The sequence below is a fragment of the Oncorhynchus clarkii genome, chromosome 3, assembly GCF_045791955.1.
Source record: "Oncorhynchus clarkii lewisi isolate Uvic-CL-2024 chromosome 3, UVic_Ocla_1.0, whole genome shotgun sequence".
Classification (NCBI taxonomy): domain Eukaryota; kingdom Metazoa; phylum Chordata; class Actinopteri; order Salmoniformes; family Salmonidae; genus Oncorhynchus; species Oncorhynchus clarkii.
The window spans coordinates 32,803,820-32,822,185 of record NC_092149.1 but is presented as its reverse complement, the minus strand read 5'-3'; the positions used below and the strand labels follow the sequence as shown (position 1 = coordinate 32,822,185).

The 18,366-nt window shown below is 44.1% G+C and overlaps 1 protein-coding gene across 1 annotated transcript in view; it reads right to left on the bottom strand.

Moving 5' to 3' along the window:
• Positions 1-18,366, bottom strand: part of LOC139393481 (myomesin-3-like) — an 80,498-nt gene that overhangs the window by 23,035 nt on the left and 39,097 nt on the right. Inside the window, exons 10-14 of the mRNA XM_071141984.1 lie at positions 16,782-16,943; positions 14,128-14,269; positions 3,887-4,086; positions 3,390-3,443; positions 2,092-2,219 (exon numbers count right to left, since the gene is read on the bottom strand). Coding sequence (XP_070998085.1) covers positions 2,092-2,219; positions 3,390-3,443; positions 3,887-4,086; positions 14,128-14,269; positions 16,782-16,943 — 686 coding nt within the window. The remainder of the gene's footprint in view (positions 1-2,091; positions 2,220-3,389; positions 3,444-3,886; positions 4,087-14,127; positions 14,270-16,781; positions 16,944-18,366) is intronic.

Genomic DNA, 18,366 nt, shown 5'->3' with positions numbered 1-18,366 from the left:
AACCAGAACAAAACTGTGGCTAATTCACAACCGTGAACCTAGAAAACCAAGAGTTATGCTTTTAACCACCCCCAAAGCCCAGAGAGAGCTTTGACCCAGCTAACAATTATGGGGAGAGAGAACATTTTTGTAATGTTACAGGTAATGTCCAGTTGTCCAGTTTTCAGTTAGTTAGAATGTTCCCCTATCTATGTTAGCTAAAACCTTGTGAGAAACGTTTTCGCATGTTTTGGTGTTAAGGTTAGGAGAACATTCCCTTAATGTCAAACAGAATTGATCAGATTATACAACATTACTGTTCTAGACGTGTTTTATGGGACATTGCAAGAACATTAACGTGTCCAGTTTGAGGGTTAGGAGAGTATTCCATCAACGTTTCAATATCTTTAGGGCATGTGCTTATTGGGCCAGAGGCCCTGGCCAGACTAAACCCTAATCCCCCTCCCTAGGCACTTGTGTAGATCTGAAACAGCCGGTTTGGTGAATACACTTTGAAGTAAATCTCAGCTCTGTTAAAAGTACACTCAAGAAAACATTTCATTGATCATAGTGATTCAGGGCTATCATTAGAACAGGCCATTAATATGTGAGTAGGTTAATATGCCCCACCAATATTAGACAGCTATACAGAAAGCCTTTAAATCGCTGAAATAAGTCAATAAATTCAAGGATGAGAGAATAATCAGATTAACTGACACCTGACGCGGACATGGTGGCGCATCGGGAAGATCGAAGTACTGTGAACTAAGGTTGTGAGTTCAAATCCCAGGTTAGGACATGTTGAATAATAATTACTGTATAAATGAACATGCACAATACAATCATGTGTGTTAAATGTGTCAGTTGAAAATACTAAATGTTAAAAGCACTGGTGTGAGTGAGTATCTCTAACATTGCCAACAAGAGCTATGAATGGGTCAGTGGTTCACCAATCAGGGCCTTGATTGGCTCGCCATCAATAAGTGATGTGTAATACTTTTTTTTTTGGAGGGCACATAAATGTTCCTGCAACGTTCTCATTTAACTTGTCTAGAACGTCTTATGTTCTGTGTATTATTGGTGGGACTTTGATGGAATATTGTCCTCACCACAGACAACTGGACACCTAAATATCTTGCAACGTTCCAATGAAATGTGTCTAGAACATACACAAAACATTAGGAACACCTTTCGTCAGGGCATGGACTCTACAAGGTGTCAAAAGCGTTCCACAGGGATGCTGGCCCATGTTGACTCCAATGCTTCCCACAGTTGTGTCAAGTTGGCTGGATATCCTTTGGGTGGTGAACCATTCTTGATACACACAGGAAATTGTTGAGTGTGAAAAACCCAGCCACGCTGCAGTTCTTGACACACTCAAACCAGTGCACCCTGCACCTACTACCATACCTCGTTGAAAGACACTAAAATATTTTGTCTTGCCCATTCAGCCTCTGAATGTCACACATACACAATCGTCTCAAGGCTTAAAAATCCTTCTTTAATCTGTCTCCTCCCCTTCCTCTACACGGATTGAAGTGGATTTAACAGGTGACATCAATAAGGGACCATAGCTTTCTCATGGATTCACCTGGTCAGTCAGTCAGGGAAAGAGCAGGTGTTCCTAATGTTTTGTACACATAATATCTTAAGTTCTGAGAACATGGTAACCGCATTCTGGGTAAGTTCTATTTGACATTAAGGGAATGGTCTCTTGGAATCACTCCTTGCACATCACAGGAACGTTTGTTGTTAGTTCATGAGAACGCAAATTAACTAGCGGCAAGAGAGCAACTTCCAGGTCTCTCAGTTTTTAACGAGTGCACCGATGCCCACCTAAACTGACACCGGCAACCGTATGAGTGTTTTTCTGCCGTCCCTTTAATCTTTAATTATCATAGTGGTCAGAGCTCTTCATTCATTTGGCTCCGAGTCTACAACAGTAAAACAGGTCAATGGGCAGCGGAGGGCTGACGCTACACGCACTAAGATGGCCCGGGTTGAGGGTAGCTGGTGTGTGTGTGCGTGTGTGTGTGTGTGTGTGTGCGCGTGTGTGTGTGTGTGTGTTTCTCTGTATTGTGTGTATGAGTAGGAGCACAGGCCTTAACTCACCCGCTCCACATAGAAGGTAAGTTGCTCCTTGCCTCTGGGCTCCGGCTCAGTCCAGCTAAGCACGGCGTAGTTGTCACTCATCTCACAGGCATGGACACCAGTGGGAGGGAATGGGACTTTCATCTGACCTAAGGTCAGAGGGAAGAAGGGAGGATAGGTGTAGTAGACAGTAAAGACAACCGGGTCATGGTCAGAAGGAGAAAACATTTTGAGACGGGGAGACGGGGACTATTTTCCATTGCAAATAGTTTTGCTACGGTGTACCCTGCTAAACAAGACCCAGAGCACTGTATCACATGACCAAGCAAGGGTCAGATATAAAATGTTTTTTTTTTTAATGAGAAAAGCACAGACTGTCATGACACACACACACACACACACACAGTTATTGATTCATTGAAACCTAAAGTTGTACCAGGGTTCCTCGAAAAAGAGAGAGTGCTTTATTTTTCATAATAGTACACCATTCCCTGGTGTTTCCATGGTGTTTGCCTCCTCCTCCATCTTTGAGCTACATCAGGGTCATGTTATGATCCCTGTTCAGAGAGAAGCACGCTGACTACCCTGGGCCATAACAGGCATTTACTAGGACACCATAGAGAATAGTCCACCTAATGGAACAAAGTACATTGCTTTCACAAAGCTATTACATGATGGAAGATATGAAGAAACATGACGTTGTTATATTGAATATCATTGGCAAAATTGCCACTGGGGTTTTGTAGTAAAAAAAAGATAGTGAAAGATAAGTGTTTCCAATGACAACAGTGTCCACTGTGTGATTTTGACCAATTGTTAGTAGGCATTCCCTGTCCGCTAATTGGTTGATGATGTCATTGGAAACGCAAATCTTTTTTTACTACAAAACATAGAAATGCGCCATTTTCATATATGTTGATGTCGGGGTGGTGCTGGAGATGAATATTTACAATTTTAAACTGCAACGGTTTCTTTCTGCCCCATGATTTAAAGTGTTGAAGTTAACTGTTTCCACACCCCACCAAAAAAAATGTTTTTACCAAAACAAAAAAATCACTTTCCACTTCCACTTATACTGTGTTTCCAAAATACCCCCCCCCCCAAAAAAAAAGTAATGTTAAACTGTATAGAATTGCAGAACATGTGTCTTCAAATGTCAAAAGAATACAAAGGGAAAAGCAGAAATATGCAGTGGCACTGTATCGTAAGTATTCGGTCTAGGGTAAGCCGCTGGGGGATACCATTGAAAAGGCTGTAGTGCCATAGCTACGGACACTGTTAGTAATAGTACTACAACGATGATGTATGTGGTTTCTCACTTTCCAACTGGTCTTTGGTGATGGTGATCTCTCTACCTCTGTCCACCTTGATAACTGATTGAGAAGAAAAAGAGAGAGAGAGAAAGAAGGAAATTAAATGCATGATAGCACAATGAGTAGATAACATGGAAGAAACCGTCCATACGATGCCAGCATGCCAGGGCTCGGCAGAGAGAGAGAGAGAGAGAGAGCTGGGGGAAACAGTCAGAGGCAAGCCAACCTCCTGGCCGTACTCCATCTGTGCCTAATGATCCACAGCATCTGACCAGCGCACCCATCTGCTCTCTCTCTCTCTCTCTCTCTCTCTCTCTCTCTCTCTCTCTCTCTCTCTCTCTCTCTCTCTCTCTCTCTCTCTCTCTCTCTCGCTCTCTCTCTCATAGCCCCCACCACACACACACACACAATGTATTCTATTTAGCCTATGTTATGTCTCTCTCTATCTAATGACCTCTACCCAGAGTGTGTTCGGTGTGTGTAAATCTGAGTGTGCAGATTACCCATAGTTCTGGTGTGTTCTAAAGGGTCGGTGGTGATGACAGGCTCGGTGGCCTTAGAGGGGCGTCCTACACCTGCCTGGTTGACGGCACACACCCTGAACTGGTAGATGGTGCTGTCACTCAGACCTCTCACAGGGTAGTGACATGCCTTCTGAATGGTGTCATTACAACGCACCCACTGCCCACTACCAATGTCACACCTAGGATTAGGGAGAGAGAGCGAGAGCGAGAGCGAGAGAGAAAGAGACCATATGAGAAGGGAAAGGAAAAGATCAGAGATTTCAAAAAATGTATTTCACTTTATGACTTTCAAAATAGTTTTTAGCTCAACATTCCCCAATTTTGTTATTTCTCCATGAATATAATTGTGTCACTATAAAATACATTTGTAAACATTTTCGATTGTATAAAAGAGAAACACATTTCAGCCAACAAAGGACAATCATTTTTCCACCCAAGTACATCACCTCAAAATAACAAGTCTCACAACTAATTTATAAGAAAATGTGAAGAAAAGCAGCCGTTGAATGCTGATAAATCAATACTGAACAAGAAGCCACCTGGGAAAGCAAACAAAGAAAGAAAATAGCTTGAGGGAACATTAAGCTGTGTATGTGTTGCTAGGCGACTGGAAGGCTAGGTCTCTCTGATGTTAGGTCTTTCTCTGATGCATGTAATATATATATCATATAATACATCAGAGTGAGACCTAACATTAGTATTTTAATGTGCCCTCTGCATGCTAAATAGAGAAGATGTGTAAGTATGATGAAAGTACACACACACGGGCGCATCGATCAGCTTCAGTGATTAGTGAGCACCTGTTACCTATGGGAGGGCTTTGATTGAGTTAACGTTGTGTTCCATGTTGAATTATTATCACGCAGATCATCCATCTTCTTTGGGCTTTGCCAAATGGATATTACATCAAAGTTGGCAGGAGTTTTATCTCCCCGATTCAATTTGCTCACTGTTGTGGCCCAACAGTTTAGTTTGATTTGCTGTGTGTTGTTGATTTGGAGTCAACAAAGATAGCTTATGTCTAAGATAACTCTTATCGTTGAGACTGAACGTACAGGTAAGCAGGCCAGGTTCAAATCAAATCAAATGTTATTAGTCACATGCGCCGAATACAACAGCTGTAGACTTTACAGTGAAATGCTTACTTACGAGCCTCCAACCAACAATGCAGTTTAAAAAAATACGGACAAGAATAAGAGATAAAAGTAACAAGTAATTAAAGAGCAGCAGTAAAACAACAATAGCCAGACTATATACATGGGGGTACAGAGTTAGGGGGGTACAGGGAGCAAAAGTCAGGGGGGGTACAGGGGGCACAGAGTCAGGGGGGTACAGAGTCAATGTGTGGGGGCACCGGTTAGTTGAGGTAGTATGTACACGTAGGTAGAGTTATTGAAGTGACTATGCATAGATGACAACAACAGAGTGTAGCAGAGGTGTAAAGAGGGGGAGGTGGGGGGGCAATGCAAATAGTCTGGGTAGCCATTTGATTAGATGTTCAGGAGTCTTATGGTTTGGTGGTAGAAGCTTTTTAGAAGCCTTTGATGACACTATGGTGTTGAAGGCTGAGCTGTTGTCAATTAATAACATTCTCACATAGGTGTTCCTTTTGTCCAGGTGGGAAAGGGCAGTGTGGAGTGCAATAGAGATTGCATCATCTGTGGATCTGTTGGGGCGGTATGCAAATTGGAGTGGGTCTAGGGTTTCTGGGATGATGGTGTTGATGTGAGCCATGACCAGCCTTTCAAAGCACTTCATGGCTACAGACGTGAGTGCTATGGGTCGGTAGTCATTTAGGCAGGTTACCTTAGTGTTCTTGGGCACAGGCACTATGGTGGTCTGCATGTTGGTATTACAGACTCAGACAGGGAGAGGTTGAAAATGTCAGTGAAGACACTGGCCAGTTGGTCAGCTCATGCTCGCAGTACACGTCCTGGTAATCTGTCTGGCCCTGCGGCCTTGTGAATGTTGACCTGTTTAAAGGTCTTACTCACATCGGCTGTGGAGAGAGTGATCACAGTCCTCCGGAACAGCTGTTGCCTCTAAGCAAGCATAGAAGAAGTTTAGCTCGTCTGATAGGCTCATGTCACTGGGCAGCTCTCGGCTGTGCTTCCCTTTGTAGTCTGTAATGGTTTGCAAGCGCTGCCACATACAGCGCTGCCACATCCAACGAGTGTCAGAGCCGGTGCAGTATGATTTGATCTTAATCCTATATTGACGCTTTGCCTATTTGATGGTTCGTCAGAGGGCATTGCAGGATTTCTTATAAGCTTCTGGGTTAGAGTCCCACTCCTTGAAAGTTGCAGCTCTACTCTTTAGCTCAGTGCGGATGCTGCCTGTAATCCATGACTTCTGGTTGGGGTATGTACGTACGGCGAGGGAGAGCTTTGTATGCGTCTTTGTCTGTGGAGTATACGTTGTCCAGAGTTTTTTTTTTTCTTTTTTTTTCTTCCCCTGGTTGCACATGTAACATGCTGATAGAAATTTGGTAAAACGGATATAAGTTTCCCTGCATTAAAGTCCCAGGCTAGTAGGAGCGCCGCCTCTGGGTGAGTATTTTCTTGTTTGCTTATGGCGGAATACAGCTCATTCAATGCTGTCTTAGTGCCAGCCTCTGACTGTGGTGGTATGTTAATAACAGCTACGAAAAATACAGATGAAAACTCTCTAGGTAGATAGTGTGTTTATCATGAGACACTCTACCTCAGCTGAGCAATGGCTAGAGACTTGGTCTTTTACCAAATTAGGGATATCTTCTGTATACCCCCCTACCTTGTCACAACACAAATGATTGGCTCAAACGCATTAAGGAAAGAAATTCCACAAATTAACGTTTAAGAAGGCACACATGTTAATAGATATGCATTCCAGGTGACTACCTCATGAAGCTGGTTGAGAGAATGCCAAGTGTGTCATCAAGGCAAAGCTATCATCAAGGCAAACGGTGGCTATTTGAAGAATTTCAAATATAAAGTATATTTACAGTGCCTTGCGAAAGTAGTCGGCCCCCTTGAACTTTGCAACCTTTTGCCACATTTCAGGCTTCAAACATAAAGATATAAAACTGTATTTTTTTGTGAAGAATCAACAACAAGTGGGACACAATCATGAAGTGGAACGACATTTATTGGATATTTCAAACTTTTTTAACAAATAAAAAAATGAAAAATTGGGCGTGCAAAATTATTCAGCCCCTTTACTTTCAGTGCAGCAAACTCTCTCCAGAAGTTCAGTGAGGATCTCTGAATGATCCAATGCTGACCTAAATGACTAATGATGATAAATACAATCCACCTGTGTGTAATCAAGTCTCCGTATAAATGCACCTGCACTGTGATAGCCTCAGAGGTCCGTTAAAAGCGCAGAGAGCATCATGAAGAACAAGGAACACACCAGGCAGGTCCGAGATACTGTTGTGAAGAAGTTTAAAGCCGGATTTGGATACAAAAAGATTTCCCAAGCTTTAAACATTCCAAGGAGCACTGTGCAAGCGATAATATTGAAATGGAAGGAGTATCAGACCACTGCAAATCTACCAAGACCTGGCCGTCCCTCTAAACTTTCAGCTCATACAAGGAGAAGACTGATCAGAGATGCAGCCAAGAGGCCCATGATCACTCTGGATGAACTGAAGAGATCTACAGCTGAGGTGGGAGACTGTCCATAGGACAACAATCAGTCGTATATTGCACAAATCTGGCCTTTATGGAAGAGTGGCAAGAAGAAAGCCATTTCTTAAAGATATCCATAAAAAGTGTAGTTTAAAGTTTGCCACAAGCCACCTGGGAGACACACCAAACATGTGGAAGAAGGTGCTTTGGTCAGATGAAACCAAAATTGAACTTTTTGGCAACAATGCAAGACGTTATGTTTGGCGTAAAAGCAACACAGCTGAACACACCATCCCACTGTCAAACATGGTGGTGGCAGCATCATGGTTTGGGCCTGCTTTTCTTCAGCAGGGACAGGGAAGATGGTTAAAATTGATGGGAAGATGGATGGAGCCAAATACAGGACCATTCTGGAAGAAAACCTGATAGAGTCTGCAAAAGACCTGAGACTGGGATGGAGATTTGTCTTCCAACAAGACAATGATCCAAAACATAAAGCAAAATCTATAATGGAATGGTTCAAAAATAAACATATCCAGGTGTTAGAATGGTCAAGTCAAAGTCCAGACCTGAATCCAATCGAGAATCTGTGGAAAGAACTGAAAACTGCTGTTCACAAATGCTCTCCATCCAACCTCACTGAGCTCGAGCTGTTTTGCAAGGAGGAATGGGAAAAAATGTCGGTCTCTCGATGTGCAAAACTGATAGAGACATAACCCAAGCGACTTACAGCTGTAATCGCAGCAAAAGGTGGCGCTACAAAGTATTAACTTAAGGGGGATGAATAATTTTGCACGCCCAATTTTTCAGTTTTTGATTTGTTAAAAAAGTTTGAAATATCCAATAAATGTCGTTCCACTTCATGATTGTGTCCCACTTGTTGTTGATTCTTCACAAAAAAATACAGTTTTCTATCTTTATGTTTGAAGCCTGAAATGTGGCAAAAGGTTCCAAAAGTTCAAGGGGGCCGAATACTTTCGCTAGGCACTGTATATTGTACACCAGCCGTTATTTACAAAAATACATAGTCCGCCGCGCTTTGCCTTACCAGACGCAGCTGTTCTATCCTGTCAGTATAGCGTGTAACCAGCCAGCTGTATGTTGACAGTGTCATCGTTCAGCCACGACTCCATGAAGCATAAAATGTTACCGTTTTTAATGTCCTGTTGGTAGTTTAATCTTTTGCGTAGCTCGTCGATTTTATTCTCCAAATATTGCACGTTTGCTAGCAGAATAGAGGGAAGTGGGGGTTTATTCGATTGCCTATGAATTCTCAGAAGGCAGCCCGCACTTTGGCCCCTTTTTCTCCACCTCCTCATTACGCAAATCGCGGGGCCTGTTCCCGAGGAAGCAGTATATCCTTTGCGTTAGGCTCGTCAGAGTCTTGAAAGGAAAAAACTATTCTGCTAGTCCGTGGTGAGTAATCACAGTCCTGACATCTTATTTTTGGTCATAAGAGACGGTAGTGGCAACATTATGTACAAAATAAGGAAAACAATAAGTTACACACAACGCAAATAAACAAACAAAAAAGCACAATTGGTCCGGGACGCATTAAACGTCTGCCTTCCTCTCCGATGCCATCAAAATGACGCCAACAGAGATGGTCGCCTCGCTTCGCGTTCTTCTATGCAGTATTTGTTTTTTTTATGTATTATTTCTTACATTGTTACCTCAGGAAATCTGAAGTATTATCACATACAGCCTGGAATAACTATTGGATATAAGAGCAACGCCAACTTACCAACATTACGACCAGGAATACAACTTTCCCGAAGCGGATCCTCTGTTCGGACCACCACCCAGGACAATGGATCTGATCCCAGTAGGCGACCCAAAACAACGGCACCACATAAGGGGCAGACGGAGCGGTCTTCTGGTCAGGCTCCGTAGACGGGCACATTGCTCACTGCTCCTGAGTATACTACTTGCCAATGTCCAGTCTCTTGACAACAAGGTAGATGAAATTCGAGCAAGGGTTGCCTTCCAGAGAGACAGATTGTAACATTCTCTGTTTCATGGAAACATGGCTCACTTGGGATATGTTATCAGAGTCGGTACAGCCACCCGGTTTCTTCACGCATCGCACCAACAGAAACAAACATCTCTCTGGTAAGAAGAAGGGCAGGGGTATATGCCTTATGATTAACGACTCGTGGTGTCATCATAACAACATCCTTGAACTCAGGTCCTTTTGTTCATCTGACCTAGAATTCCTTACAATCAAATGCCAACCATGTAATCTACCAAGAGAATCGATTATAATCACAGCTGTGTATACCCCCCCCCCCCCCCCCGACGATACCTTTGACGGCCCTGAAAGAACTTCACTGGACTCGATGTAAACTGGAAACCATATATCCTGAGGCTGCATTTATTGTAGCTGTGGATTTTAACAAAGCTAGTCTGAAAACAAGGCTCCCTAAATTTATCAGCATATCGAATGCGCGACTCGAGCTGGCAGCATCCTAGATCATTGCTACTCTAACTTCCACAACGCATACAAAACCCTCCCCCGCCCTCCTTTCGGCAAATCTGACCACGACTCCATTTTGTTGCTCCCAGCCTATAGACAGAAACTAAAAGAGGAAACGCCCGTACTCATGTCTGTTCAACCCTGGTCCGACCAATCGGATTCCACGCTTCAAGATTGCTTCGATCACGTGGACTGGGATGTGCTCCGGATAGCCTCAGACAACAACATTGACGCATATGCTGACTCGGTGAGTGAGTGACTATTAAAACCGTCCCTTACCAGAAACCGTGGATTGATGGCAGCATTCGCGCAAAACTGAAAGCGCGTACCACTGTATTTAATCGTGGCAAGGCAACCGGAAACATAACCGAATACAAACAGTGTAGCTATTCCCTCCGCAAGGCAATCAAACAAGCTAAGCATCCGAATAGAGACAAAGTAGAGTCGCAATTCAACGGCTCAAACACGAGATGTATGTGGCAGGGTCTAAAGTCAATCACGGATTACAAAAGAAAACCAGATCAGTCGCAGACACCAACTTCTTGCTCCCAGACAAATTAAACAGCTTCTTTGCTCGCTTTGAGGACAATTCAGTGCCACTGACGCTACCAAAACGTGTGGGTTCTCCTTCACTGTGGCCAACGTGAGTAAAACATTAAAACGTGTTAACCCTCGCAAGGCTGCTGGCCCAGACGGCATCCGTAGCCGTGTCCCCAGAGCATGCGTAGACCAGCTGGCTGGTGTGTTCACGGACATATTCAATAAATCCCTATCCCAGTCTGCTGTGCCCACATGCTTCAAGAGGGCAAACATTGTTCCTGTCTCCAAGAAAGCTAAGGTAACTGAGCTAAACGACTCTCACCCCGTAGCACTCACTTCTGTCATCATGAAGTGCTTTGAGAGGCTAGTCAAGGATCATATCACCACAATCCTACCTGATACCCTAGACCCACTCCAATTTGCCTACCGCCCCAATAGGTCCACAGATGACGCAATCGCAATCATACTGCCCTAATCCATCTGGAAAAGAGGAATACCGATGTAAGAATGCTGTTCATTGACTACAGCTCAGCATTTAACACCATGTACCCTCCAAACGCGTCATTAAGCTCGAGACCCTGGGTCTCGACCCCGCCCTGTGCAACTGGGTCCTGGACATTCTGACGGGCAGCCCCCAGATGGTGAGGGTAGGAAGCAACATCTCCACCCTGCTGATCCTCAACAATGGGGCCCCACAAGGGTGTGTTCTCAGCCCTCTCCTGTACTCCCTGTTCACCCACGACTGCGTGGCCATGCACGCCTCCAACTCAATCATCAAGTTTGCAGACGACACTACAGTAATAGGCTTGATTAGCAACAACGACAAGACAGCCTACAGGGAGGAGGTGAGGGCCCTCAGAGTGTGGTGTCAGGAAAATAACATCACACTCAACGTCAACAAAACAAAGGAGATGATCGTGTACTTCAGGAAACAGCAGAGTGAGCACCCCCTTATCCACATCGACGGGACAGTAGTGGAGAAGGTGGAAAGTTTGAAGTACCTCGGCGTACACATCACGGACAATCTGAAATGGTCCACCCACACAGACAGTGTGGTGAAGAAGGCGCAACAGTGCCTCTTCAACCTCAGGAGACTGAAGAAATTTGGCTTGTCACCGAAAACACGCAAACTTTTACAGATGCACAATTGAGAACATCCTGTTGGGCTGTATCACCGCCTGGTACGGCAACTGCTCCGCCCACAACCATAAGGCTCTCCAGAGGGTAGTGCGGTCTGCACAACGCATCACCGGGGGTGAACTACCTGCCCTCCATGACACCTACACCACCCGATGTCACAGGAAGGCCAAAAAGATTATTTAGGACAACAACCACCCGAGCCACTGCCTATTCACCCTGCAATCATCCAGAAGGCGAGGTCAGTACAGGTGCATCAAAGCTGGGACCGAGAGACTGAAAACAGCTTCTATATCAAGGCCATCAGACTGTTAAACAGCCATCACTAACATTGAGTGGCTGCTGCCAACATACTGACTCAAATCTCTAGCCACTTTAATAATTAATAATTGAATGTAATACATGAATCACCAGTCACTTTAAACAATGCCACTTTATATATTGATTGCATACCCTACATTACTCATCTCATATGTACAGTGCCTTGCGAAAGTATTCGGCCCCCTTGAACTTTGTGACCTTTTGCCATATTTCAGGCTTCAAACATAAAGATATAAAACTGTATTTTTTTGTGAAGAATCAACAACAAGTGGGACACAATCATGAAGTGGAACGACATTTATTGGATATTTCAAACTTTTTTAACAAATCAAAAACTGAAAAATTGGGCGTGCAAAATTATTCAGCCCCCTTAAGTTAATACTTTGTAGTGCCACCTTTTGCTGCGATTACAGCTGTAAGTCGCTTGGGGTATGTCTCTATCAGTTTTGCACATCGAGAGACTGAAATTTTTACCCATTCCTCCTTGCAAAACAGCTCGAGCTCAGTGAGGTTGGATGGAGAGCATTTGTGAACAGCAGTTTTCAGTTCTTTCCACAGATTCTCGATTGGATTCAGGTCTGGACTTTGACTTGGCCATTCTAACACCTGGATATGTTTATTTTTGAACCATTCCATTGTAGATTTTGCTTTATGTTTTGGATCATTGTCTTGTTGGAAGACAAATCTCCATCCCAGTCTCAGGTCTTTTGCAGACTCCATCAGGTTTTCTTCCAGAATGGTCCTGTATTTGGCTCCATCCATCTTCCCATCAATTTTAACCATCTTCCCTGTCCCTGCTGAAGAAAAGCAGGCCCAAACCATGATGCTGCCACCACCATGTTTGACAGTGGGGATGGTGTGTTCAGGGTGATGAGCTGTGTTGCTTTTACGCCAAACATAACGTTTTGCATTGTTGCCAAAAAGTTCAATTTTGGTTTCATCTGACCAGAGCACCTTCTTCCACATGTTTGGTGTGTCTCCCAGGTGGCTTGTGGCAAACTTTAAACAACACTTTTTATGGATATCTTTAAGAAATGGCTTTCTTCTTTCCACTCTTCCATAAAGGCCAGATTTGTGCAATATACGACTGATTGTTGTCCTATGGACAGAGTCTCCCACCTCAGCTGTAGATCTCTGCAGTTCATCCAGAGTGATCATGGGCCTCTTGGCTGCATCTCTGATCAGTCTTCTCCTTGTATGAGCTGAAAGTTTAGAGGGACGGCCAGGTCTTGGTAGATTTGCAGTGGTCTGATACTCCTTCCATTTCAATATTATCGCTTGCACAGTGCTCTTTGGGATGTTTAAAGCTTGGGAAATCTTTTTGTATCCAAATCCGGCTTTAAACTTCTTCACAACAGTATCTCGGACCTGCCTGGTGTGTTCCTTGTTCTTCATGATGCTCTCTGTGCTTTTAACGGACCTCTGAGACTATCACAGTGCAGGTACATTTATACGGAGACTTGATTACACACAGGTGGATTGTATTTATCATCATTAGTCATTTAGGTCAACATTGGATCATTCAGAGATCCTCACTGAACTTCTGGAGAGAGTTTGCTGCACTGAAAGTAAAGGGGCTGAATAATTTTGCACGCCCAATTTTTCAGTTTTTGATTTGTTAAAAAAGTTTGAAATATCCACTAAATGTCATTCCACTTCATGATTGTGTCCCACTTGTTGTTGATTCTTCACAAAAAAATACAGTTTTATATCTTTATGTTTGAAGCCTGAAATGTGGCAAAAGGTCGCAAAGTTCAAGGGGGCCGAATACTTTCGCAAGGCACTGTATATACTGTGCTCTATACCATCTACTGCATCTTGCCTATGCCGCACGGCCATCACTCATCCATATGACTATTTGATCTTACAGCTTGGCTCAGTAGTGTGAAAAGGTTATACGAGTCCTCAACCTATGTCCTTGTTACGGTATTCATACGAAACCCTAAAGGCCTCTTCACATTTAAATAACAATGGCTAACTGAACGTTAACACCTTCTCACAGAGTAATTGTTTTGATTATGCAGTGGCTCTTCACAAGTCCTCACTGTCAGCCCTAGCTATGGAAACACAATTTCCCTAGTATAACATAACGGTGCATACACTAGTGAAACACTGGTGTTACAGTCGAAAAGTACCTCTCCACAAAGTAGCCCTCCACTTGGTAGGCTCCATCAGCACTGGGAGGCTCCCAGGTGAGGAAGACATAGTCCTTTTGTACATCAGAAACCTTCAGGTCCAGAGGAGAGCCTGGACCACCGGACACTACTGCAGACGCATCTGAGTAGGGGAGGGAATGGGGAAGGCGTGAGAAGAGGGGAGGGAGGGGGAGAGAGACAGCAACACAATTAGACCAAACCAAATCATGAGAAAACAGAAAGATAATTACTTGACACATTGGAAATTATTTATTTTAAAAAACAGAGCAAACTAGAATGCTATCTGGCCCTAAACATAATACCTGACTACTGTGACTGACACAAAATTAAGGAAATCTTTGACTATGTACAGACTCAGTGAGCATAGCCTTGCTATTGAGAAAGGCCGCCGAAGGCAGACCTAGCTCTCAAGAGAAGACAGGCTATGTGCATACTACCCACAAAATGAGGTGGAAACTGAGCTGCCAAATGTATGACCATATTAGAGACACATTTCCCTCAGATTACAGACCCGCAAAGATTTAGCAAAAAACGACTCCAATTTTGATAAATTCCCGTATCTATTGGGTGAAATACCACAGTGTACAATCACAGCAGCAGTATTTGTGACCTGTTGCCACAAGAAAAGGTCAACCAGTGAAGAACAAACACCATTTAACAGCCAAACCTATATTTATGATTATTTATTTTCTCTTTTGTACTTTAACAATTTGAACATCATTACAAAACTGCATATATACATAATACGACATTTGAAATGTCTTTATTATTTTGGAACTAGTGTGTAATGTTTACTGTTTTGTTTATTTCGCTTTAGTTTATTATTTATTTCACTTGGTTTGGCAATGTAAACATATGTTTCCCATGCAAATAAAGCCCCTTAAATTGAATGAAAAGGCTGAAGAGGGAGAGGACACGGAGAGAAGGAGAGGGAGACAGGGACATGGAGAGAAACGCAGAGGGAAATAGAGATGGAAAAAAAGGAGAGGGAGAGAGGGACACGGAGAGAAGGAGAGAGAGACAGGGACATGGAGAGAAACGCAGAGGGAAATAGAGATGGAAAAAAAGGAGAGGGAGAGAGGGAGGATTAAAAGCCAGCAAGGTAATGTAATCCACAGCAGTTCAATTAAACCCTCCCACGATGTCTGTCTGGGGCAGCCATGTGAAAGCAAGGTGCGTTGTCTGGAGGTAAGATTAACAGGTCATCAAATCTGCATTAGTTATAAAGACAGCACAAAGGAGAGCACTAAACAGAGACTCAGAAAAATAGAGAGAGAGAGAAGGAACGAGGGAATTATGTTAAGAGGATTAAAGAGATAAGATGTGACATGTTTTAGACCCGTTTTCTATTCTCTGAGGCTTGAGAGACTGTTGCTTTGGCACCAACACAAGAGTAGGGAAATGTCAGGCAAAATGTCTTTCCAACCTTCTTACAGTTTATGCATGCAAGTGTGAGACATTGAAGTTGGAATCCATTGCGGTGAAACTGCCACGTCCGTTTGCGATATTACAACAACAAAAGACATCATTGCACGTGCCATAGAACAGCGGAGTAGGTACTGTGATTTTATTTTAACACGCCGCTGGATGGGCATCTCTTCCGTTTGTTAAACAAAACAATAACAAATGTGCCTTGGGCGACCAGTGGCGCTATTTCACTTTCCCTAGATCTCAGCTTTAAGGCTGATGAGTCGTGACCAATTGCCTAGGGATCAGTATGACTGTTCATAAATGTCCTTGCGGTCAAATGTCAGACATCTCACTATTTTGACGTATTCTATTGAGACCATGTTGAACTAGTAGACACCCTCAGTCTGTCATTTTACTTTGCTGTACTCGGTGGTGAAGAGGTCCCTCTGTGTGTCTCTCTCCCTCTGCCCTCCCTCCCTCCCTCCATCTCTCCCTCTGATAAGCTAAAAGACTTAACCAAACATGGCCCTTGTCTCTTCTCTCTTACCACCCATTTGTAATGCAAATTCAGAAAGAAAAAATCCACTTCCACTCCCTAATGACTCTAACTCCAGCAGGAGTTAAGGACCAAGATTTTTTAATAAGACAGAAAATACAATGCAGTGCAATGGTTGTTAATGATATTGAGGTCTTACTCTGGCTGGGAGTTTGCAGTGGTGGGGATGAGGGAGAGAGGAGGGACAAGGGGGTGGGAAGGTGTGGGTGACTGGAGTCATGAGACATTCAGTGGACGTGACTGTGAAGTGACTGTGAATCTGGTGGGTTTCAAGTAAGTGTGGAAGTGTTAGGTTTGTTTCGAAACACACTACTGCTAAACCCAACCACAGACACCTGTGGAACCCAGACGTATCTCAAGGCCTCCAGGCAACTTTGGGAAGAAGCGACTTGTAATTGTAGTGTTTGCTAGTTGCTTGAAGATCATAACATGTCAGCTGGCAGCTGCCTTGCTCTTGGCATTGTGTTTTCTTATTATTGCCTTAATGTTGGTATAGTGCCCCTGCTGGCACCGAAATCTCACCACTGCCACCAAAGTTATGGTGGCCACATTTTCACCAGAAAAACTAGAAACACTCCAAACTCAAGAGCTGCTATTGTGAATGTTACAGGGAATATGCAACCTCACACCAGACCCACAGATACACACGAAACATCCCAGAACCTACCTTTGACAAAAATGTAGGCTTTATGCTCTTTGACCCCCTCCCAGGTACGCAGACGCACCATGTACATGCCCTCCTGCTCCTTGTGCACGCCCTTCAGGGTGAGGGAAGTGGAGCGAAGGGCGGTCTGAAGCTCCACCCTGCTGGACTGGCGCAGTTGGACTCCTGTGGGAGGGAGGTGGCATTCCTGTGTGCGGGTCCTACTTCATTTATACCAGTTTTCTTGGGCCCAGCACCCTCTAGCAAGTGACGTGCATCAGAATAATACAAAGAAGCTGAGGCAACAAAAAACAGCCCACTGGGCACACATTGGTTCAATCAATGTCATTTCCACGTCATTTCTGTTGAACGAACGTGGAATAGATGTTGAATTGACGTCTGTGCCCAGTGGGAAGGCTCTTGGAGATTCACCTGAATTAACACTGAGTGTACAAAGCATTAGGAACACTTGCTCTATCCATGACATAGACTGAGGTAAATCCAGGTGAAAGCTATGATCCCTAATTGGTGTCACTTGTTAAATACACTTCAATCAGTGTAGATGAAGGGCAGGAGACAGGTTAAAGAAATATTTTTAACCCTTGAGACAATTGAAACATGGATTGTGTATGTTTGCCATTCAGATAGTCAATGGGCAAGACAAATGTTTTTTTTAAATGTAATTTGTTTTTTAATTTTACCCCTTTTTCTCCCCAGTTTCGTGGTATCCAATTGTTGTAGTAGCTACTATCTTGTCTCATCCCGTATGGGCTCGGGAGAGACGAAGGTTGAAAGTCATGCGTCCTCCGATACACAACCCAACCAAGCCGCACTGCTTCTTAACACAGCACGCATCCAACCTGGAAGCCAGCCGCACCAATGCGCCGGAGGAAACACCGTGCACCTGGCCACCTTGGCTAGCGCACACTGCGCCCAGCCCGCCACAGGAGTCGCTGGTGCGCGATGAGACAAGGACACCCCTACCGACCAAGTGCTCCCTAACCCGGGCGACGCTAGGCCAATTGTGCGTCGCCCCATGGACCTCCCGGTCGCGGCCGGTTACGACAGAGCCTGGGCGCGAACCCAGGGACTCTGATGGCACAGCTGGCGCTGCAGTACAGCGCCCTTAACCACTGCGCCACCCGGGAGGCCAAGACAAAAGATTTAAGTGCCTTTGAAAGGGGTATGGTAGTAGTTGCCAGGCACACCGATTTGAGTGTGTCAAGAACTGCAACGCTGCTGAGTTTTTCACGCTCAACATTTTCCCATGTGTAGCAAGAATGGTCCACTACCCAAAGGACATCCAGCCAACTTGACGCAAATGTGGGAAACATTGGAGTCAACATGGGCCAGCGTCCCTGTGGAACGCTTTCGACACCTTGTAGAGTTTATGCCACGACGAATTAAGGCTGTTCTGAGGGTGAAAGGGGAACTAAATTTAAGTAAGGTGTTCCTAATGTTTTGTACACTCAGTGTATAAAGTATGGCATGTATACAGTTCAGATGATACAACCAACAATGCCAATGCCAGTTGATATTGGGTAAGGATTCATACTAGCCTGGTCCCAGATCTGTTTGTAGTGTCTTGCCAACTCCTGTAGCCATTGTC